This window comes from Ornithorhynchus anatinus, chromosome 4 (assembly GCF_004115215.2).
Source record: "Ornithorhynchus anatinus isolate Pmale09 chromosome 4, mOrnAna1.pri.v4, whole genome shotgun sequence".
NCBI classification, from domain to species: domain Eukaryota; kingdom Metazoa; phylum Chordata; class Mammalia; order Monotremata; family Ornithorhynchidae; genus Ornithorhynchus; species Ornithorhynchus anatinus.
In genome coordinates, this window is record NC_041731.1 from 51,056,245 (window position 1) to 51,080,832 (window position 24,588).

Consider the following 24,588-nt stretch of genomic DNA (forward strand, 5'->3'; position numbering starts at 1 on the left):
CAGGTTGACACATAAACTTGGTTTTTTCCTGCTAAATATCAGTTCATAGTGCATTGCTGACTTTTAAAAAGCAGTTGCTAATGTTTTGCAGCTGGAAGTGCAGTTCATGGCTCTAGAGTACAGATATTTGCATAAAGGAGCTCTTGAATAAATAGTTTAAGTTTTTGAGAAGCAGTATGCATATTGGGAAGAGCATGGGTCTGAGAGTCAGAGGACCTGACTCGAGACTGAAAGCTCATTGTGGGCAGAGAATGTGTCTGCCTATTGTTGTATTGTACTCTCCCAAGCACTTAGTACAGTGCTCTGCACACAGTAAGTGTTCAATAAATGTGACTGAATGAATGAATAAATGAATGTACCTGGATTCTAATCCCAGCTCTGTCACTTAACTGCTGTGTGATCTTGGGCAAGTCACTTCACTTCTCTGTGCCTCAGTTTCCTCCTCTTTAAAATGTAGATTAAATACCTGTTCACCCCCTACTTAGACTGTAAGCACAGTGAGAGGCAGGGACTGTGACTCACTTGATTTATCTTTTCTCTACCCCCGCATTTACTGTAGCGCTTGGCATATAGTCTGTGCTTAAAAATACCATTATTATCATTATATTATCATTATTATTATTATCATCATTATTGTTGTTGTTACTGTTACTATTCTCTGGGATCGATGAACTCTGTACAGGCCTTGCTTAACATTGGCCCTAAACGTCATCAGATTTGGAGGCTTTCCATTCTTCATGTCACTAACTGCAATGATGTAAGATCCATTTCTTCAGTTGTAGTCTTCATTGGACCTAAATTTCATTGATGGTGAAAGGTGGGTTTAGAAAACCTTCAAACACTGTTGCCTACTTGTTCCTGACCTCTAACCTTGCAGATAACATTATTTTCATTTTCAGTCAATCGTGATCCCAGTATCTTGCTCATTATGCAATTGTAATTTTCATTCACTCAGATTTGACATACTGTAGCAACTTCACATAATAGAACAGTTTTAAGAATGTAAAAATCAGGTCTGGGTTTCATTTGGGGGAAGGAATTCAATAATTGTAAGAATTTGGAACTAAAACACAGGGAGAGATTTAGATGTCTGTAGAGCTGCCGAGGCAGGTCCTATGTTGTAAATTCAACCTCTCCACTCTACATCTGAGTTGCCCCAGGTTCTCGACTCGGAAATCTCAACCTTGTCCTTCAACTCTGCATTTAAGAAGTTAGCTGGAAAATAAGTGCAGTTGTCTCTCTATTATGCTGGTAGAAGTATTCACAAGAAGACTTGTGCCCAGAATGGCATTTACAAACTATTATTTCAGTGGGAAATAAAGGAATGGGTTTCATACCCCTCTATAGTAATAATAATAATGATGGTATTTGTTAAGTGCTTACTATGTGCAAAGCACTGTTCTAAGCGCTGGGGTAGACACAGGGGAATCAGGTTGTCCCACGTGGGGCTCACAGTCTTAATGCCCATTTTACAGATGAGGTAACTGAGGCACAGAGATGTTAAGTGACTTGCCCAAAGTCACACAGCTGTCAAGCGGTGGCGCCGGGATTTGAACCCATGACCTCTGCCTCCCCAGCCCGTGCTCTTTCCTCTGAACCACACTGCTTCTCTTCAAACTCTCTATTACCCCCACCCATGCAAAGATTCTGCACAGTCATAAAAAGTGGATATAAATAAAATTCAGTGTATGTATACGATAATGAGAGAGCTAATACACATTTTTTTGATGCCATAGTGGCATTTGAGGGTCTTCTATACCACCTTCTGGACAGCGGAAATAATCTGGAAAATTCACAATTCAAATGGAAATTCTGTTCCATTGTACTCTCCTAAGAGCTTAATACAGTGCTCTGCACATGGTAAGAACTCACTGTGGTCAGGGAATGCATCTGTTTGTTGTTGTATTGTACTCTCCCAAGCGCTTAGTACAGAGATTTACACACAGTAAGTGCTCAATAAATGCTATTGAATGAATGAATAAAGCAGATAAGCCTAGTGAAAAGAGCACAGGTCTGGAAGTCAGAGCACCTGGGCTTTAGTACTGGCTCTGCCACTTGTCTGCTGTGTGACCTTGGGCAAGTCATTTTACTTCTCTGTGCCTCAGTTTCCCACCTGAGAAGTGGGGATTTGATACCTGTTCTCCCTTCTAGAGAAGCAGCTGTGTGACGGTGGGAAAGTCACTTAACTTCTCTGTGCCTCAGTTACCTCAGTTACCTCATCTGTAAAATGGGGATTAACTATGAGTCCCACGTGGGACAACCTGATTCCCCTGTGTCTACCCCAGCGCTTAGAACAGTGCTCTGCACATAGTAAGCGCTTAACAAGTACCAACATTATTATTATTATTCTACTCAGATTGTGAGCCCTATGTGGGACCCAATTAATAAAAATAAGAATATGGTGTTTGTTAAGTGCTTACTATGTGCCAGGCACTGTACTAAGCACTGGGGTAGATACAAGTTAATTAGGTTGGACACAGTCCCTGTCCCATGTGGGGTTCACAGTCTTGGAGTTTACAGTTTAATTTGAGTTTATGATATTGAAAATTAAATTGCAAACTCCAAGAGAACAAGGATTGAGTCTAACTACTGTACTCTCTCCCAAATACTAAGCATAGTGCTGAGCATGCAATGGGTGCTTACTAATGATTTCGGTAAAAAAAAAAAGTGTGTTGAAGGATACATGAGACACAAATTAGGTGAGAAGCTACTGTTCCATTACTCTTAGCCTGAGCCATGTATCCTCACCCTTGCCATGAATATGTGTGAATGACCAATTCTTGTCACCATTTACTCAACCGGTTGTATTTATTAATAATGTTGGTATTTGTGAAGCGCTTACTATGTGCAGAGCACTGTTCTAAGCGCTGGGGTAGATACAGGGTCATCAGGTTGTCCCACGTGAGGCTCACAGTTAATCCCCATTTTACAGATGAGGTAACTGAGGCACAGAGAAGTCAAGTGACTTGCCCACAGTCACACAGCTGACAAGTGGCAGAACCGGGAGTCAAACTCATGACCTCTGACTCCAAAGCCCAGGCCCTTTATTGAGAGCTTCTGAGCACAAAACACTATGCTAAGCACTTGGGAGAGTATACTATAACATATTCCCTGCACTTATACTTTCTCATCACTGCTTGCAGCGTGGCTCAGTGGAAAGAGCACGGGCTTTGGAGTCAGAGGTCATGGGTTCAAATCCAGCTCTGCCACTTGTCAGCTGTGTGATGTGGACAAGTCACTTAACTTCTCTGTGCCTCAGTTACTCATCTGTAAAATGGGGATTAACTGTGAGCCTCACATGGGGCAACCTGATTACCTTGTATCTACTCCAGCACTTAGAGCAGTGCTCTGCACATAGTAAGCGCTTAACAAATACCAAAACCCAACATTATTAAAATGGTGAGTCTATGGAGGATGAGTCCTCTAGACTGCAAGTTCCTTGGGGACAGGGGACATGTCTACTAACTCTGTTATATTGAACTCTCCCAAGCACTTAATACAGTGCTGTACACAAAGTAAGCACTCAGTGAATATAATTGATTGGTGCTCTGTGCTGTTCTGAACTTCCACCCCAAGGCCCTTAGGAGAACATGGATACTCTGTGGGTATTTCAGAGGCTTGAAACCTGGACTTCTATTTCCAAAGGGGCTGACTGTCCTTTCTCAGTCACAGTGGGAAGGAAAGATTTTTCTTGGTCCTGGCTTTGAGAATGACCAACCTTCTCCAGAAGGCTTTCTTAGGAGAGCGCTCTGCTATTAGAGAAGCAGTGTGGCTCAGTGGAAAGAGCAGGGGCCTGGAAATCAGAGGTTATGGGTTCTAATCTTGGCTCCACCACTTGTCATCTGGATGACTTTGGGCAAGTCACTTCACTTCTCTGTGTCTCAGCTCCCTCATCTGTAAAATGGGGACTAAGTGAGCCCCACTGGGACAACCTGATCACCTGTATCCCGCCCAGCGCTTAGAACAGTACTTTGCACATAGTAAGCGCTTAACAAATATTATTATTATTATTGTTGAAAAGCAAGGGCATGGAGCAGGAGAGAGACCTATTCTTTTCTCCATTAAAATCCTACTTAGAAAGGTCTAGGGTACGCCCACACACAATTAGACAAAAATGAGTTTGCTCTCGAGCCCCGTGGAGTTTCCAGTGGATGGGTGACTTTTTAGCAGCTTCTTCTAAATGGTCCAGAAACTGGAGATTTTCTGCTTTTAAAATAATTTTTTAATAGTCTTGATGTTCATAAAAGCAAAACTGGTTTTCCGTTTCTTTGACTTTCCTGGGTTGGCTTCCCTATTTGAATTAGGATTCCGCCGCATCGTGAAGTGATGTAAAACTTGTTCGTGGGTAATGGTCTCGAGTGTAGGCATGAATTCGGAAGATCTGAGAGGATGCCTAATAAGTACCTCCCTTTTCAGCTCAGTTTTTATACTGCTTCACTGGGCAATGAGCCTGAATACACACACATACACATACACACATTTTCATTTTCTCTTTTTCTCGCTCTCTTTCTTCCTAATGTCCCGATCATTAGAACACAAAAGAAAAAAAAAAACAAATACGAGTGAGGTGATTTGTTCATAATTTATTACTATCTTGAGGAAATGAAGTCAAGAATAAGCTCATTTTGGTAAATGTTTGAGCAGTAGTGTTATCAATTATACATCACATCTAGATTATGCTATGTTTTTGTTTTTCAGACTTGTATTCTTATTTTTCATAATTAGAAACTTTGTATGATGCATCACATCTAGTAGGCACTCAGAATATTCTGCTGCTGTTGCTGCTGCTCTACTACTACTACTACTACTGCTACTAAAATTTTGTGTCTAATTTGCTGTCGAATTTCTCTGGCAATATGCTTTTACATAGAACGCATTTCCCCCAATTTGATTTTTCCGCCTGACTGAGAGATGATGTTCCTGGCCCACTTTTTAGATGGGCAGCCCAGATTCGATTCGAAACCTCGCATCGCCGGTCGGCTCGGTTGAGAATAGTGTTTGCCCTTGGGCGATTGGTGACGCACTGATCCCCGAGGCGAAACCCCCTTCCCCGCTCTCCACCCCTGCCAGGATTCGGGCCAGGCCTTCTCCTTGCGAGACTCCGTCCCTCCCTGCCTTCCTCCACCCCTGCATCCCTCTATCCTTGCATCCCTCCCTCCCTGCATCCCTCCCTCCCTGCATCCCTCCCTCCCTGCATCCCTCTATCCTTGCATCCCTCCCTCCCTGCATCGCTCTATCCCTGCCTGCATCCTTCTATCTCTGCATCCCTGCCTGCATCCCTCCATCCCTGCACCCCTCCCTGCCTCCTTCCATCCCTCCCTGCACCCCTCCCTCCCTGCATCCCTCCCTCCCTGCACCCCTCCCTGCATCCCTCCCTCCCTGCATCCCTCTATCCCTGCACCCCTCCACCCCTGCATCGCTCTATCCCTGCCTGCATCCCTCTATCTCTGCATCCCTGCCTGCATCCCTCCATCCCTGCACCCCTCCCTGCCTCCTTCCATCCCTCCCTGCACCTCTCCCTCCCTTTATCCCTCCATCCCTTCACCCCTCCCTCCATCCCTGCCTCCCTCCATCCCTGCACCCCTTCATCCCTGCACCCCCGCATCCCTCCATCCCCGCGTCCCTGGCCGCCTCCCCGGTGAGCTCCAGGCCCGGAATGGGAGCGGGAGGGAATCGTCGGTTTCCGCGTCGGGGCCCGTCCCCGCCGGTGCGTCCGCCCTCCCTGCAGCAGGGTGCGGGGGGTGCGGGGGATGCGGGGGATGCGGGGTCCCTGGACTCCGGGGTGCGGGGCCGGTCCCGTCGGGCGGTCTGGCGGTCGGTCGGTCTGGCGGTCGGCCGGCAGGGGGCGGTCCTTCCCCGCGAACACGGGCGCCGGGCGGCCCGACTCCCGCAGGCAAGGACCGGCTGCCCCCCGCCCAAGGTCACCCCGCCGCCGGGGCTCGGAGAGGCGGGATAGATGGAGAGGGGGAGGGGGAGGTCACGGCGGGGCCGCCTCTGGGGGGAGGGGAATGGGGGGGAGGGGGAGGAGATGGAGCGACGGGGGGGAGCGGCCGGGGACCGGACCTTCCCACGCCGGGGACGGGGGGAGGGGACATTCCAAGCGCTTAGTCCAGTGTTCTGCACATAGTAAGCGCTCAATAACTGCTATTGAATGAATGAATGCAGGGGGGGCGGGGGAGAAATGGGGGGGGGTGGGGAGGAGATGGAGGGACGGGACCTTCCCACGCCGGGGACGGGGGGAGGAGACATTCCAAGCGCTTAGTCCAGTGCTCTGCACATAGTAAGCGCTCAATAACTGCTACTGAATGAATGAATGCAGGGGGGGCGGGGGAGAAATGGGGGGGATGGGGAGGAGATGGAGGGACGGGACCTTCCCACGCCGGGGACGGGGGGGAGGGGACATTCCAAGCGCTTAGTCCAGTGCTCTGCACATAGTAAGCGCTCAATAAATACTATTGAATGAATGAATGCAGGTGGGACCGGGGAGGGAAATGGGGATGGGGAGGAGATGGAGGGGCCGGGGACCGGACCTTCCCACGCCGGGGACAGGGAGGAGGAGACATTCCAAGCGCTTAGTCCAGTGCTCTGCACATAGTAAGCGCTCAATAACTGCTACTGAATGAACGAATGCAGGTGGGGCGGGGGAGGGAAATGGGGGGGGGGTGGATGGGGAGGAGATGGAGGGGAAGGACCTTCCCACGCCGGGGACAGGGGGGAGGGGACAGGGGCCACCAGGCTGCAGGTGGGGTGGGGTGGGGGGAGCTGGAGGGCGGGAGCCGGTGCGGGGGGTGCGGGAGTTTTCCCCGCCCTCCCCGCCCCCGGCTGTAGGGAACACCCTCTCCCCGCCCCCCCCGCCCCCCCGGCCCGGCCAGTGACCACCTCCTCCCCCCCTCCCCACCCCGGTCCCCTCCCCCCCGCCCGGTGCCGGGGCCATGGGTCCGGCGGGGGCTATAAAAGGCGGCGGCGGCGGGTGCGGGGCCCGGGCCGCCTCCTGCAGCAACGGCCGCGCCGCACCATGGCCCACCATCACTGGGGCTACGGCCCGGGCAACGGTGAGTCCGGGGGGGCAGCCACCCCCCTCCCACCCCGCGACGGCCACGGACGCCACCTGCCTCCTCCTAACCCCAACACCCCTCTTCCTCTCCCCCGTCTGTCAGTCCCGCCCGTCCCGCCGGTCCACCTCTGCCCTCCCCCCGCAACGGAGCTGCCCTCGACCTTGGGACGGGTCAGTTTGGGGATGGCCGGAGTCCGGCCAAGCTGGGGGCGGGGAGGGGGAGGGGATGGACGTGTCCGGAGCGGGGATGAGCCCGCCCTCCCTCCCTCCCGGAGGTCACTTCGGGGACGGCTGGGTCCAGGGCGCGGAGGGAAAGGTCAGTCCCGGACGGGCCGGGTCGGTCCTGTCTGATCTGGGCCGGTCCTCTCCTGTCCCGTCCCGTCCGGTCCTGTCCGGGCCGGGTCGGTCCTGTCCCGTCCGGTCCTGTCGTGTCCCGTCCGGTCCTGTCCTCTCCGGTCCTGTCCGGGCCGGGTCTGTCCTGTCTTATCTGGGCCGGTCCTGTCCTGTCCTGTTCTGTCCTCTCCGGTCCTGTCCGGGCCGGGTCTGTCCTGTCTTATCATCTGGGCCGGTCCTGTCCTGTCCGGTTCTGTCCCCTCCGGTCCTGTCCGGGTCGGTCCTGTCTGATCTGACCCTGTCCGGTCCGGTCTTGTCCTGTCCGGTCCTGTCCGGGTCTGTCCTGTCTTGGTCGGCCCTGTCCGGGTCGGTCCTGTCCGGGCCCTTCTTGTCCTGTCCCGTCCGGTCCTGTCCTGCCCGGGCCGGGCCGGGTCGGCCTTATCTGATCTGGCCCTGTCCGGTCCGGTCTTGTCCTGTCCTAGCCTGTCCGGTCCTGTCCCGTCCTGTCCTGTCCTGTCCTGCCTGTCCCGTCCTGTCTTGTCCTGTCCGGTCCTGTCCGACAGGTGGGGAGGGGCAGGCTGCAGGTGTCGTCCCTCCGTCCGTCTGTCCGCTGACCGCCCTCCCCCCGACCCTGTGCCCCTCCGGCCGCAGGACCCGAGCATTGGCATGAGGCTTTCCCCATCGCCCGAGGAGCCCGCCAGTCCCCCGTGGAAATCCACAGCGCTTCGGCCCGCTACGACCCTACGCTGCAGCCCCTGACCATTAGCTACGACCCCACCACCAGCAAGAGGGTCGTCAACAACGGACACGCCTTCAACGTGGAGTTCGAGGACTCAGCGGACCGCTCAGGTGAGGCAGGGGAGCAGGGGCACAGGGCCCGGGCCAGGGAAGGACCGAGGTGTCCCAAGGGACAGGAGCCGTCCCATCTGTCCCGTTAAATCATCATCATCATTATAATAATGGTATTTGTGAAGCGCTTACTATCTACCAAGCACTGTTCTAAGCGCTGGGGGGGGGGATAGAAGGTCATCAGGTTGTCCCACGTGAGGCTCCCAGTCTAAATCCCCGTTCGACAGATGAGGGATGGAGGCACGGAGAAGTCAAGTGACTTGCCCAAAGTCACACAGCTGACAGGCACGGAGCCGGGATTAGAACCCATGACCTCTGACTCCCAAGCTCGGGCTCCTTCCACTGCTTCATCATCATCATCATAAATAATAATAATAGTAATGGCATTTGTTAAGCGCTTACTATGTGCCGAGCACTGTTCTAAACTCCGGCCGTAGACACAAGGTAATCAGGTTGTCCCACCTGGGGCTCCCAGTCTTCATCCCCATTTTACAGATGAGGTCACTGAGGCACAGAGAAGTGAAGCGACTTAATGATAATGATGTTGGTATTTGTTAAGTGCTTACTATGTGTCAAGCACTGTTCTAAGCGTTGGGGTAGATATAGAGTAATCAGGTTGACCCACTTGAGGCTCACAGTTTTAATCCCCATTTTACAGATGAGGTCACTGAGGCACAGAGAAGTGAAGCGACTTAATAATGATAATGATGTTGGTATTTGTTAAATGCTTACTATGTGCCGAGTACTATTCTAAGCGCTGGGGTAGATACAGGGTAATCAGGTTGTCCCATGTGGGGGGGGGGGGTTCCCAGTCTTAATCCCCATTTTACAGATGAGGTTATTGGGGCACAGAGAAGTGAAGCGACTTGGCCAAAGTCACACAGCTGCTAAGTGGAGGAGTCGGGGGTAGAACCGATGACCTCTGACTTCCAAGCCCGGGGTCTTTCCACTAATCCACGTTGAGCGCTTACTTTGGGCAGAGCACTGTACTAAGCGCTTGGAAAGTGCGATATAGCAATGAAGAGAGATAATCCCTGCCCACAACGGGTTTACAGTCTAGAGGACTCCCGTGACTTGCGATCATTCATTCAATCATATTTATTGAGCGCTTACTGTACTAAGCGCTTGGAATGTACATTTCGGCAACAGATAGGGACCACCCCTAACCAACAACAGGCTCACAGTCTAAATGACCCCATAATTTTCTTCTGCCTGCAGACATCCAAAAGCAAGTAGTTAGAAGTGACCTCAGATGCCCCTTTTCTCAAAAAAAAAAAAAAAAAAAACAACCACCCAAAAACCAAAACAAAAAACAAAAAAAAAACCCCTCTCTTGGATATCGGTTAAAAACCAAAAACCGTACCATTAAGAGGCTAGATAACCCAGGCGTGGCGAGATCTCAGCAGACCTGGGGACACGGCTAGACACGAACTCTCAGTACTGCATTTTTTTAAAGCTCATTATTTGAGTGCCCATGCATTCAAAGCAAATGCTCTAGTGTTATCTCTAGTAGTGGGCCGTCAGGGGAGTGACATTTTTAATGTTTTGAAATTCTCGGAAGCATTCGTGTTTACTAATATTTTCCTGGTTCTGGACTTGGCTGATAAAGGTGGCCCTTGCTTTGAACACATTCCAACCACCCAGTGCTCCCACTAGCCTAGGTAATTTAGGTGTTCTGGGCATCTACACCTTGCACATAGCTGATAGACTGTAATTTCTCTGGAGCGAACTGACTCTTTCCAGAAACGTCACCGTCTGCCACAGTGAACGTGTCTCTCATTTCTCAGTGGGAGCGGGAGAACAGTCCTCAGCCGGGAGAGGGGGACAGGCCTGTTTTGGCCCCCGGACGTTTCCAGCCTATTTCCCAAAGCACGCTCTGGGCCGTGGCCGTTAATGGGTGGGAAACGGATAAAACGAGGCTGGAATCTTGGTTGGGAGCCGAGGACAGGTCACGGAGACCCCACCCTAAATGCACGGTGTTCCAAGTGTTGCACAACTGAACTGCTAATGAATTACAAAGTGTCCTGCTAGTGTCCTGACTTCATTTAGAGGGGGGTTTAATTCTGGTGATGGACCCTGGTTTTCAGTCCAAATAATTCTAGATTTTGGGCTCCTGGTATTGTGTTTATTTTTTCCATTTAAAAGTACGGTATAATTAGAGCTCTGGAAGCACAGGTTTCAGATAAGGAACCCCAACTGAGGTGGTGAAAACGTTAGATGATAAACAAGGTGGGAGGGCAGGGCAGGGCGATCAGGAGGAGCGGAGCTGTAGGAAGGTGGTTATAAAGAATAAGGCAGCACACAGACATCATTGCTGGGTTGTTCAGAGCAGGGAGTGGGAGCAGATGGACACGTTAAAGGCTTTCTTATGTGTTCTGTGGGCATCGTGACCATGGTTCTTGTCCCCCCTTTTGAAAAACCCTATGGGGCACTGTTACCTGGTAATGCGCCCTCAGTATACTTTCTACGAAAACTTCAGGCAATTAACTTGGCAACCTATTTTTAACAGCTCAGGCTGAAGCCATAATTGTACAATATATTATCATCTTATTGGATTTCATGTCCTTCCCACTTTCAAACTCAACAGTGGCAAGGTCTCTACCACCCGGTCCCGGAAACTCAGAAATGATGCAGCCAGCATCAGTATGTTCTAGTCTGTGCTGCCTTAGACAAAATTAAGGTTGTCCTTAATGGAGACAGACAAAAGAAATAAGCATTAAGAAGATGAATGAGCTTTATTTAATATTCAGAACCTTGAATTTGTATTTAAAATTATAAAAATTATATCACCTAATACTATTTTGATGCTGTTCGCTTATTTACCGTTGGTTCGTCTCAAAATACTATTTCATAGCTGAATTATTAGAATAGCATCTAGATTGGGGGTTCTTAACTTTTCCAGATTTTTCTACCTGGACAATCAAGAAGAATTTAAAAACAATTACTAGATAAATGAATACTGTCTGAGCAAACTCATTTAGCCAATGATAAATGAAACAAATGAAAGAAAATATTTGGGGGTATTTGATGAATCAATAGTAAGTAAATAAATCATATTTATTGATCACTTACTCTGTGCAGAGCATTGTACTAAGTGTTTGCAAGAGTATAATGGAACAAGGCTGAGAGACACATTCCCTACCCAGAAGAACCAGGGTGGTCTAGTGGATAGAGACCTGGCCTGGGAGTCAGAGGACCTGGGTTCTAATCCTGGCTCCATCATTTGTCTGCTGTGTGACCTTGGGCAACTCACTTCACTTCTATGCCTCAGTTACCTCATCTGTAAAATGGGGATTAAGACTGTGACCCCCCATGTGGGACATAGGCTGTGTCCAACCTGATTTGCTTGTATCTACTCCAGTGCTTAGTTCAGTGCTTGCACATAGTAAGTGCTTAACAAATACCATTTTTTAAAAAGGGGCCTTACAGTCTAGAGGGGGAGACAAACATTAATGTAAATCATTTTTGGATACATATGTAAGTGCTGTGGGGCTTTAACTAGAGGTGTTTTAATGCTTTTATAATTATTAAGATGGAAAAATATCCATTTGGTCATTAGACCAAATCAAATATCAGTATGATCACTACTTTTTGCTGATTTGGTTTCAGGTCTCTAAGATGAATAGTGAACCAATCAATCAATTAATGCTACTTACTGAACACTTACTGTGTGCAGATAGTGAAGTAGAGCCAAACTGTTATGCAGAAGGTTTTATCAGTGTAACATATTCATTCAGTCATATTTATTGAGTGTTAACTGTGTGCAGAACACTGTAATAAGTGCTTGGGAGAGTACAATATAACAGTAAACAGACACATTTCCATCCACAATTAGCTTACAGTCTAGAGGAACCTAGACTCTCATACCTGATGAGAATTTCAGACCCCTAAAGAAATGCTTTGGAGTCTAAAGCCACAGTGCTCTGGTTATGAATGTAAGCCCGGCTAAGATTTCAGTAGTTTAAACAAAACCCCTTTATTAGCGTGACTTGGGTTAGAATTTGGTGGCAGATTCTGATCCTATTGGAAAGAGAGTGGAATTGGAATTGGGATTGGAAATTGGGATTGGGATTGGAAAGGTAGACGCTGTTCAGCTCTGATCTCTTCTGTTAGGATGGTTTGGACTCATTATCCCTCAATTTTTTTCCCAAAATGAGCGGTGTGCATGAATAAAAATACTCAGGATTGTGTTTGAGTACAGTCCTAAAGCAATACCTGGCTTTAGGTTAAAAATATAAACATATTTAGGACTAACAAAACTTTAAAAGGGTGATTTTTAAATTTTTTATTTAGAGTTTGCTGTAGAGTGATTTGGCCAAGTCAATCAATTTCACCTCCACCTGTTCACCTCCAGTGCCTAATCAGCTCTAGCCTATAGACCCAGGACACCAGAATGTATTTCATTTCTTTATAGGGTGAAGATTCTTTGGAAATCATAAATTCTTTATATGAATGGACTATTTTTATATTTTGGAGCTATTTTATGTTTATCATGATTTAAATGGTTTCAATTCCTATCTGCAGATTTGGAAAATTGATGCCCCCACCCCCCAGCCCTGAAGTTTTACAGGCAAAACTTTAAAAACGATTCATCTGTTTGGGCTGAAAGATCTGCTAACTAAATTTTCACTGAACCATTACAAACATCATTTTTGCTAATATTTTTAGATTTCCTTTACCTTCTCATTTCCTGCTGTCATAAGCTTCTTCATTCGGTGACTTTATGCTTATTTTTCTCACATTAATACTTTGAAGTTTTGAAATTTCTCATAGATTTCCTGGCCTATGACTGTCACAATGCCAGGTCTAAGTATCTAGGGATCAGTAACTGAGCTTCCTTATGGAAACAAAAGTTGAATACTGAATCAGTTTTATTAGTGTGGTTTAGCTTGATCCATTTCATTTCAGCTGGAGAATTAATAGGCTTTAATGAGAAGCTCAGTTTAAAGCTATTAGTTAATGGCTTTATGAATTCCTTTTTAAAAACCAGTTTAATGAAAAATGGCGCATTCAGTGAGAAGGTTGTTTTTATTGTTAAAGAATATTTTTCTCAGGTTGAAACTGTGGAGTCCCAAGATTCATATTGGAAAACATTTTAAAGCCATCTTATTAACTCTTGAAAACCAACTCATTTTTTTTTAATTGAAATTTCATTGCTACATAGAGGCTTTTAAAGTTGTTGGGCTGGAAAATGAATCTGACTTGGATTCATCTGAAAGGCCTGTGCTTTTTAGAGCTTTCCTTATAAGGGAAACCAAAACTCAATAGAACAATTTGCATTGTAATAATTATAAACAAACCATTGTTGTGAACTATAATAGGAGCTAGTGTATGTGTGTGTACTCTTGGGTTTACAAATGAACTAGTTTGAATATTGGTGGCTTGTTTTGCTACTACCTCTCAGCACCAAGAATTTGTAAAGAAAGAAAAGTGACTTTGAATGTTTTGCTGGAAGGTACAAGTATTATTATAGAGACTGTAAAAGGTGGCCAGATTTGGTCTCCTCAGTATGGACAGCATAAGCTTCACAAACAGTGGAGCTCATTATGTGCAATGGAAAAAAAATTATAGTACTCTTAAGGGGCAATACCACTGACACTTCAGTTTTCTTGAACGTGGGTGAAAGACCTGTAGTTAGATAATATGATGGTGTAGGTAAAGGGGGAAAATCATCATTCATACCAGAGAAATACACACCCCTACAAATTCAGTTTTTTCAGTGTCTATCCCTGAATTATTAATTTGCAACCCTGAGGAGAATTCACCCATTAGTTGTCATTTCTTGAACTGTTTACTCTTTCACTTAGATCAGAAGGACTGGAAGGAATTACCACCCTGTTTTTTGGGTTCAGTACACATAATTTGTGTCTCCCAAGAGTTTTGCAAAACAAAATATAAAGTTGATAAGCCCTACCAGTGAGGCTTATATTATTGGAATCAGTGGGAAACTATAAAGTCTGCTCTAGGCAGATAACACAAAGGCATAAGAAATCTCCCCCCAACAGGACGCCTCTTTTGGCAGCTTTCCAGGAACTAACATTGAACACATTTAGTTCTATCCTCTGGTGTGATGTCAGTCAAGGAAAGGCAATCCCTGTATAAGGCTACACTTCTCAGAGGAAATGCAATATAGTCCACAAACCAAGGTAACTTTTTCTGAAAAGTTATGTAGGGAGGGATGATGAGGGGTACTTTTCTATTACAACTTTCTAGAATAGGCAAAAAGAATAGTTTTCTGTGATATGGAAAAAAAGAAATCTTTTGACCTTAATTCATTTGCAAACTGTTAAAATCTGAGATTTCAATTTTTTGTACATATCCATTGTGTATAGATTCTGATTGTATGTGTCTGCACTGAGTACAGTGCTCTGCACATAGTAAGCACTCAGTAACTACGATTGAATTGAATTGAATGAATGTATACATACCGGGTACTTGATGTCCTTAAGCAGGGACTTTTGTAAGCATTCAACTTGCCAACAGATGCAAGAGCCCATCCCTATTTCCTGTAATACTGGCCCCTATAGCCTCAGGTTTATCATGCCATCCTTGCTTTCCACCTGCCAGGTGTGAGCACCACCAATCTCAAGGCACAAAGTTCATTATGAGGCTTGCATTTGCAGCTTTTATTAAAATTTTACTCTCTTCAGAGGTTTGAATTTTTTTTTTCTGGTTCCCAAGACTGAAACACTGGTTTTCTGGTTCCCAATTAGAGACTCTCATTGAGCTGATAGGTCCATGGCACATTTGGTGATAGAGAGCAGATGCATAAATGAATTACCCTGAACATCATTGCAGTATGTCACCCAGAACTTCCTAACTCTCCTATGTATATGCATATATATTACATATTATTATATATATATATATAAGCAAGGAGAAAGTGTGAAGCCCTAGAGGTAGCTATTGGCTTAAACATCTGCATTTATGTTTAATTGTGGGTGATCATTCCTTTTCCTTTGAGAGGCAGCATGACTTTGTGGATAGAGCATGGGCCTGGGAGTCAGAAGCACCTGGATTCTAATCCTGGCTCTACCACATGTCTGCTGTGTGACATGGGTAAGTCACTTAACTTCTCTGGGCCTCAGTTACCTCATCTGTAAAGTAAAGATTAAGAGTGTGAGGCCCATGTGGGACAGGACCTATATCCAACCTGATTAACTTGTTTCTACCCCAGCACTTAGAACAGTGCTTGGCACATAGTAAGTACTTAACAAGTACCTTTCATTATTATTATTATTATCAATTTCCTCTGGCATCAATTTGTTGGTTAATGTTGTGGGCAGGGAACCTCTCTACCAACTCTGTTGTACTGTATTTCCCAAGTACTTGGTATAGTGCTCTAGTGCTCAGTAAATACCATTGATTTTGCAGAATTTTTAAAGGGAGTTTGAGTTTTCATGATATTTCACAGCTTCAAGCAGGTTTGATATATTTTGGGTACAGATAATGTATTATATGGAAGCTGAGAAATAATCAAGGGAGATACAAAAAATGCTGCTTCTCGTAGAAATTTAATTACAGTGTAGACACTTTGACAGTTTGCAACACTTAATAAAGTAAAAAAAAGAGTCTCTAGGGCTAAAGAATTTTATAACATACTGAACAACCTGTTCATACTTTTCTGAAAAGTGGTTAAAAAAATAAAATCTCAGTTTCTCAGCTGAGCTAAGAAAGCTACTCAGTTATTATGGAGCCTGATGATTCTAGTCCGTAAATCGTAAATGTCATCCTGTGGCTCCAATAAACTGAGAATGTATATGTAACAAAGCCACAAAAGGAAACAGAAAAAAAATATGCAACAGGCTGGGTTGATCTGAGATACTGAGCCCCTACAAAGATTCCTTAAGAAAAATCCTTAGCAGATGATAAGGAAGACTGCCCAAGCAGCTTCTTAGCAGCCCTACAGTTAATTAATACTGTCATGTCAGTGTGCCACAGCAAGGGCTGGGGTCGGGGCTGAGGCAGAGGCAAGACAGGGGCCAGGATGTTTACAATCTCGGTTCGTGGGGAATGACCAGCCAGTTTGTATGCCAAACAAACACAGATGTCGTAAAGTCACCCCAGTTTAAAATAAAATTATAAATCACGTTTAGATTGTGTGCTCTTCGAGGAAGAGATTGATTTTACCACTCTTGGACTCTTCTGATCTTAGCACAACGTCTTAAGCACTGCTCAGGAATGCACAGTACGTCCTATTGATTGCCCCTTTGAATAAGAAAAATTACCATGATTCCGTTTAGAAAAGTAACAATGGGAAGATATGTCAGTAAAAAAGTCTTAACATTTAGAAATCCGTATGAAGTTAAGCGTCTTTGATGGCAGCCAGGAATACGGCTACATTTATGCAAGTAGAGAAACCTAAATCACAATCTAAGAGTCTGCACAATCCCAACCTGTTCGGTTGGCAGGTTTTTAATTTCAAAAGCAAAGATGAAGCTGCATCACAGAAAGGGATCCACAGTAATCACCTGTGGATCTGACAAGTCAGTCAGTATTGATAGGTTTATTTGCTTTTTTCTTCCAAGTGCTGTATTTGATATGGAAGCAGTGTTATGTAAGATTCTTGAAAGACACCCACACTACTGGGGCAAAAGATTAAAGATTTTAGGTTGTCATTCCAATCAACCCTGAATTTCAATGGTTCTGCAAGCTCGCTACACCCTCTCCATAAAGCCCTCTAATTGAGGATTTTAAATGACAGTAGCTATCAGCGTCTACTTGTGGTTAGTCAAAGTTGAATAGATTGTAGTATATTCTAATGCAAATACAAAATGCTGATGTGTGTTGAAAGTCTGAAAACTATCTTCTATCATTCAATTCTTAATCTTGACTTACTATTAAAAGTACATTTAAGAGAAGAATTCAGTGTGGCCAAAAGTATTATACAGCTCTTCTCTTATTTGGCAAAGCCTATACTAATTTCTAGGGATCTTGGCAAGTAAGCCAGGGCAAATAAAAAAGCCGCTGGGAATGAAATTTTCTAGCCCTCAACTCTAGAACTGGTTGGGGCTTACATTGTTCCTGGATGTTGTTATTCAGTGGGCACAGTTCAAGTTTCTCATGCTCTGGCTACATAATCTTAGGGTTAGTTAACCTGTCTGAAGCTTCAGCCAGTGGAGCAGAATAAGGCCATTTCAGAAAGGAAACTCACACATTTCTTTGACAGGGCAGAACTTGGGGTGCAGCCACTGGTGCCATAAGGCCCAACAGTAACACAGGTTAATCCAATTACAGTGCTCAAAGGAGGACCTCTCTCTGGCACATACCGGCTGATTCAGTTCCATTTCCACTGGGGGTCCTGTGACGATAAAGGCTCTGAACACACAGTGGATGGTGTGAAATATGCTGCAGAGGTACGTAGGACATGCCTTTTCCTTAATAATAAAATTATAGCGGTATTTGTTAAGTGTTTACTATGGGACATGTCAAGCACTTTTGTAAGCACTGGGGAAAGTACAAGATAATCAGGTCAGACACAGGCCCTGTCCCACATGGGGCACACTGTCTAAGTAGGAGGGAGAATGGGTAGTGAATCCCTATTTTATAGATGAGGCACAGAGAAGTTAAGTGATTTGCCCAAGGTCACATAACGGGCTCAAGAAGAAGCCAAGATTAAAACTTAGGTCCTCTGACTCCCAAGCCTGGGCTTTTTCTACTAGCTCATGCTGCTTTCCTTCTGGGGTTACCCATTTATGGACCAGAACTGGTTTGAACAAATGTGACCTAAACCAAACAAAAAATCCCTTCATTTATCTTCTATGTATTTCTCCTTCACATAAAAACAAGAACTACGGTTCATCTGTTTTTTCTGTTTTTTTACAATAGTGATGTTTTTTATGAAGTGCTTTCTATGAGCTAAGCATATATTAAGAGATGAAGACTAGATCAGGTACAGCCCCACCTAGCACTTGCAGTCCAGGAGGGAAGGGGAACAGATTATTTTACAGATGAGGAAACTGAGGCATAGAAAAGTTGCCTAGGATCACACAGCAATCAGGTGGCAGAGATGGGACTAGAATTTGTTATATTGTACTCTCCCAAGCACTTAGTACGGTGCTTTGCACACAGTGAGTACTCAATAAATACCATTGAATAAACCTGGTCTCCTGACTCTCAGACCCAGCCAGGTGGGAGGAGCTATGATGTTACTGAAGTTGGTGAATTTCAGTTTCAGGAGCCTGTTTCAGCACCCTTTGACTTGAAGAGTTTCCATCTCAACAAACTGTTATTTTTTTCTGTTTGCCATCATCTCTAGTTGTTACTAGGAAGATATGGGTTAAATGTCAACTAGAATTACAATATAAACCATGAACAGATTTGTAATAGGTTATAACTATTTATTTGCCCTATCATTGTTTTTAAAAGCTGGGGCAAACTATATAGGAACATTTTAAAAGTCACAACTAAGTAGGTTTTCATCCTGTAAAACGTCATTTGTGGTTTTCTATGGTTCTAGCTTCACTTGGTACACTGGAATACAAAATATGGGAAGTTTGGCGAAGCAGTAAAACATCCTGATGGCCTGGCAGTTTTGGGTGTATTCCTAAAGGTGAGCAGCTTATTTACGTCTACAGTTTTGAGTTACATTGATTTGATGGAACCTTTTGGATGACTAGGGATCTTTGGGAAAGAACCTCTGCACCCTTCTAGGTTTTCCCAGGTGGCTACACTTTGTGCAGCGTGGCTCAGCGGAAAGAGTCCGGGCTTGGGAGTCAGAGGTCAGGGGTTCAAATCCCGACTCTGCCCCTTGTCAGCTGTGTGACTGTGGGCAAGTCACTTCACTTCTCTGTGCCTCAGTTACCTCATCTGTAAAATGGGGATGAAGACTGTGAGCCCCACGTGGGACAACCCGATTCCCATGTCTACCCCAGCGCTTAGAACAGTGCTCTGCACATAGTAAGCGCTTAACAAATACCAACATTATTATTAGTGGAACTGGCTGAAAGGCTGAGGGTTGGGAAAATCAGCAATCAGTTTTTACGCTAGCTCAGGACACTGGAATTTTTGGAGTCTGGGGATGCTACAAGCAGAAACAACCAACCTAGCCAAGTGCTCTCCTGCCTCACCTTTCTCCATCCCACCCCAACTCTTGGACCCCCACCCACCTCTTTTCAATGGAAGTCCCACTGTAGCTCTTGAATAGGGTGGGGAAGATATTTTTCCCACTGCGACAAGAATGGAGGGTATTCATTCATTGTATTTATAAATTGTATTTATTGAGCGCTTACTGTATGCAGAGCACTGTACTAAGCGTTCAGGAGAGTACAGTGCAACTATAAACAGACACATACCCTATGTTCTTCCGCAGGTTTGTCAGAGCTTGTTTCTTCCACTGAGGTGGGCAAGTGAGAACACTTACTGCTTTCTGCACAAGATACTTGGTTTATTGAACTCAACTGGGGAGTTTCAATTTGAATGATCTGGAAAATTATCCAGATCAAATTAACAATGCAGTTTGATTGCTTTATTTTTCATTTTTGTCATCTTTGAAGGTCTGTAAGCCCACTGCCCCCAATTCTATTAAGTCGTAAGCACCATGTTCTATTCATTTAATTCAAAATAATGTGTTTTGAAGAGGTGGTATTCTAAATTATTCACTCAGTTGTACTGCTTGGTACTAATCACACATTCTCCCTTTGTGTTTGTGTTTCAGGTAGGAAATGCCAGGCCAGGCCTGCAGAAAGTCATTGATGTGCTGGAATCCATCAAAACCAAGGTACCAGCTGGTTTGGCAAAAGAGATTTCTCTGAGGAGCCCCATTCTCCCGAGCCTTACTCACCCAGCTATCTTAAACATCCTTTCCTGAAACACTGCTCTCTGTACTTGAAGTAGTTGCATAGTTCATATTCAGCTGCCAAAAGCTCTAGTGACTATATCCTGAGTTAAGCATGAAGAATTTCAAAAGCTTCCCTCTTTTAGTGAATTAATATCAATGGGGTGTAATTGTAGCTGTTTAGCAGTTTAGCTTTCTTGGGATTCACACTGTGCACTTGGGAGGATACAATACAATAGAGTTGGTAGACAAGTTTCCTGACCACAGGAGCTTACAGATAGGGGAAAATGCCAAGATATAGCAACATTTAAATATGTGCTGTGGGCCTGAGAGTGTGATAAATATCAAGTGCTTTAAAGGATACAGATTCAAGTGTGTAACTTGTGCAGAAGGGAGAGGGAGAAGGGAAAAGGAGGACTTTAGAAAGGAAGGCCTCTTGGAGGAGATGTGATTTTAGGATGGTTTTGAAGATGAGGAGAGTAGTGCTTGTCTGATATGAAGGGAGAAGGAGTCCCAAGTTAGAGGGAAGATATGGGCAAAGGGTAGTCAACGAGGTAGATGTGATAGAGGTAAAGTGAGTATGTTGGTGTTAGAGGACCAAAGTGGGCAGACTAGGTTATAGTAAAAGTGAGGGCTGAGTGCTTTAAAGCCGATGATAAGACAGGACAGGACAGGATGGACAGCCACAGAAGTTCTTGAGGAGAGGGGAGACAAAGGCTGAACTTTTTTCAGGAAAATGATTGGAGCAACAGAGTGTAGTATGGGCTGAAAAGGGGAGAGACAGGTAACAGTTGTCCCCATTAGTTGATCTTAATAGTTTATGTGAAAGGAATGAATGTATTTGAGCTCAGGCCCTGATATCTGATGAATTGCCTTACCTAAAATTTTAATCTTTCAGATGAGTGGTTAACTCTGTTAGGGACATGGTGATTTTGTTGGCCAAAAGGAAAGGCTAGTGTGAAGGACTTCCTTTGTTTTGCATTTTCTGACCTGTAAGACCCTTCTTCCCTTTTCCTTCCCTCTCTCAGTTCCTCCAGATGTCCCCCCCACCAGACGTTTTTACCAGATGGTTTTTAATCTATTCTCAGGGTAAGGAAACTGTCTTCACTAACTTTGACCCTACTGGACTTCTGCCAGCCTCCCGAGACTTCTGGACATACCCAGGCTCCCTGACCACTCCTCCTCTCCTGGAATGTGTGACCTGGATTGTCCTGAGAGAGCCCATCACTCTCAGCAGTGAACAGGTTCGTGTCTGATCTGTGGTGACAGTCACTTCTAGATCCCGGCAGAATCCTTGCTGCTTTGAGGCAGAGTGGGTGTTCACCCAGAGTCTAGCTGCCCTTCCAGACTCCAGAGGTTATATTACTCACTTCTGGTGCCATAGGTAGCCTTTTAAGAGGGACCTATTGTTAATGACCCTGTGCAAGTGATTTAGTTTTGACTCTGGACAGGACTGAAAGGAATGCAAATAATTCCAAAGGTTCTGTGGCAACTTTATCCTGAGCAGTGTAAGGAGATTGGCAAGAACACATTACGTAGTACTCTTGATTCCTGGAACTTCAAAATCCCTCTTCTGCCAACCCTGGAAATCAATTTTGGGGGAAAAGTATAAGCTTTTTATTGTATTTATTGAGCAGTTACTGTGTGTCAGGAAATGTACTAAGCACTGGGGTAGATGCAAGCTAATCAGTTAAACACAGTTCATGTCCCACATGAGACTCACAGTCTTAGTTCCCATTTTACAGATGAGGTAACTGAGAGGCACAGAGAAGTTAAGTGACTTGCCTTAAGGTAACACAGCAGACCAGTGGCTTAGACCAGATTAGAAACCAGGTCCTTCTGACTCCCAGGCCCTTGCTGTATTCACGAGGTCACACTGCTTCTCTAATTATTGTACGACATCTATTTTTTTCATAAATTAAAATGACAGCATGTACCTGATCATTCAATGTGAACAGTCCCTCTTCTGACAGCCTTCATGGACTTTTAAATGCCTTCTGGATTATAGCAATTTTCTCATAAACTAAGCTTACTCTGACTTCTTAAAAGTCTATGAAGGAATGACTCTGACCTTGACCAAACCTTTGCTTAGAGAAGTGTATAGGAATAAGTTAAAAGAAAAAGATGTGAATCTTTGCAGGCCATTTCCCTGGTTTACAATCTAAAGCCATCCAGATTTCCTTGTTAATAATGTTAATAATGTTGGTATTTGTTAAGCGCTTACTATGTGCAGAGCACTGTTCTAAGCGCTGGGTAGACACAAGGGAATCAGGTTGTCCCATGTGGGGCTCACAGTCTTAATCCCGATTTTACAGATGAGGTAAATGAGGCACAGAGAAGTTAAGTGACTTGCCCAAAGACTGACAAATGGCAGAGCTGGGATTCGAACCCATGATCTCTGACTCCAAAGCCCGTGCTCTTTCCACTGAGCCACGCTGCTTCTCTTGTTCTTTTAACAGTTCCAAGACACTAGAACTGAATTTTCATGCATCATTTAACTCTAGCTATAAAGCATAACTGTTGTTTTTATGCCAAGGAAAATATGAGGAAGGTGTTGTGGTTTGGCCCTGAGGCTTGATAAGAGCTGAAATTATTCAATAATCAACCTGAATCTATTAGTTTTCCTGCACTTGTTCCATAATTCCAGCATGCTCTCTTTCAAAGCTCAGCCAGAGACTCACAGGGCCAGAATTAAGTGTCTGGGCTGGTAATGAGGGTCGGTATTTTATATACTGAACCAGGTTTTGGTAGGAAGAGAAAATACAAAATGTTAAAGGCTAGACCATACCACTCATCACACCAAGAGTGCCACCACCAGAGCCTCTGGACAGCCCTGCCCTTTTGAAGCTGAAGCTGCACTTTCCTGCTCCCAAAGAGAAGCTGATGTAGCTTTAGAGTGTAGCAGTCCCTGTGGATCTTGGAAGTGAACTGGTTGGAAGCAGAGATGCTTCGACTCACCTCTACCCTTCCTCGCCACTTCTCCCCAGCTAATCTTAACTATACAGCCTGGGATTTCCTAGTGATGATTTTGGACCCATTATGGCCCAGTTATGTCAAAATAAGCCCACTAAAATGTACCTCTTAAATTACACAACAAAACTCCCTGTAAAATTCTAGGCCAAGTTCCAATGTGAGTATCCAACCAAGGGGTGGCACTGGCTGAAGATGGGGATTCAGCCATACCAACACTGATATGAGTGGACTTTTCCCTTCCAGATGTCCAAACTGCGCTGCCTTTATTTCAACTGTGAGGGAGAGACACCGTGCAAAATGGTGGACAACTGGCGACCTTGTCAGCCCCTGAAGAACCGGGAAATTAGAGCCTCATTCCAATAAACCTGGTCCAGATGGAGATCGGGAGGACAATTGCCATTCTACTTTGGCAATTGGGCCCTGGCATCTTTTCTTTTAGAGCTCTAATTGCCACATCTTTCTGCTCCTGGTGTCCTCACTAATGAAATGTGAAAGACCAATAAAGTGTTCTTAATGTGAAAAAAGAGTAAATTGCATAATGCTTCACAAACTTGCTGTGATTGGTGCTTCAGTTAGGTTAGTTTTTTTCCTATGGCCCTATGGAAAATGGGTGACTTCTTTCCCTACAGGCTAAAGGCCTTAACTACCTGACAGTAATAAAGCTGATTTTAAATATAGGCAAAGAGAATAGTTGAGAAATTTAAATCTCATTTTAGTGATTGAATGAACATCAATCTACATTGATGTAGTGAAATGAACAAGATTAATAGCAGCGATTTCAAGAGGTTGCATTTTAGGAAACTGAAATGTACATATTTTTTAAATTTGTTTTACATTGGTAGTTACATAACAAATATTAAATATGTGAATTTTGGATTTCATAGAGTTCTAGATTAAATATCTGTAAAAATTGTTATTGTATCTGTAAATCAGAATATCTTTCCATTCAGATAATATATATCATAATTTAAAAGAGATTAATATGTATTTTAGATATATTCTCTAATAAAAACGTCTATGATTATATCTTGTCTTTTAATCTTTGTGTTCTGGGAAAATGGGGAAAAACAAAAGAGCATAGATTTTGTCAGACAAACTACAATATTTCCCTTAATGCCCTTTCTCTGTTCTACACACTAGAATCCAGGATAAGTAAGGTATTGTGTAGGTACTGGTGGCAGATTTGTGTTTGGTAGCAGGTGCAGTTCAATCAATCAATAGTATTTATTGAGCATGAATTATGTGCAAAGCACTATACTGAATATCTAGGAGCATACAATACAAAAGAGTATGTCTAGATGAGACCTAACCAGAAGGAGTTTACAGACTAGAGGAAGAGGTGGGTATTATAATATATTACAGGTGGGAGTGAATCTGTGATATTTTATTGAACATTTACTATGTGCACAGCACTGTACTAAGTGCTTGGGAGAGTACAGTACAACAGAATTAGCAGAGACATTCCCACAGTCTGAGGGGGACATAGAAATTAATATAAATAAATAACTTATTTAATTCAATGAATATTTAATAACAAATAATTTATAATATAATTAAAGTTGTACATAACTGCGGTGGAGTTGGGGTTGGAGAAAATATCAAG

At 44.6% G+C, this 24,588-nt stretch overlaps 1 protein-coding gene across 1 annotated transcript; it reads left to right on the forward strand.

The window, feature by feature from the left end:
• Positions 1-6,935: 6,935 nt before the first annotated feature.
• LOC100075583 (carbonic anhydrase 2) lies at positions 6,936-24,011 on the forward strand. Its single transcript, XM_029063271.2, has 7 exons — positions 6,936-7,052; positions 8,039-8,236; positions 17,474-17,592; positions 18,696-18,788; positions 19,893-19,955; positions 21,101-21,256; positions 23,229-24,011. Exons 1-7 carry the CDS (start codon positions 7,016-7,018, stop codon positions 23,346-23,348), a joined length of 786 nt encoding a protein of 261 aa, XP_028919104.1. The 5' UTR covers positions 6,936-7,015; the 3' UTR covers positions 23,349-24,011.
• The last annotated feature ends 577 nt before the right edge of the window (positions 24,012-24,588 follow it).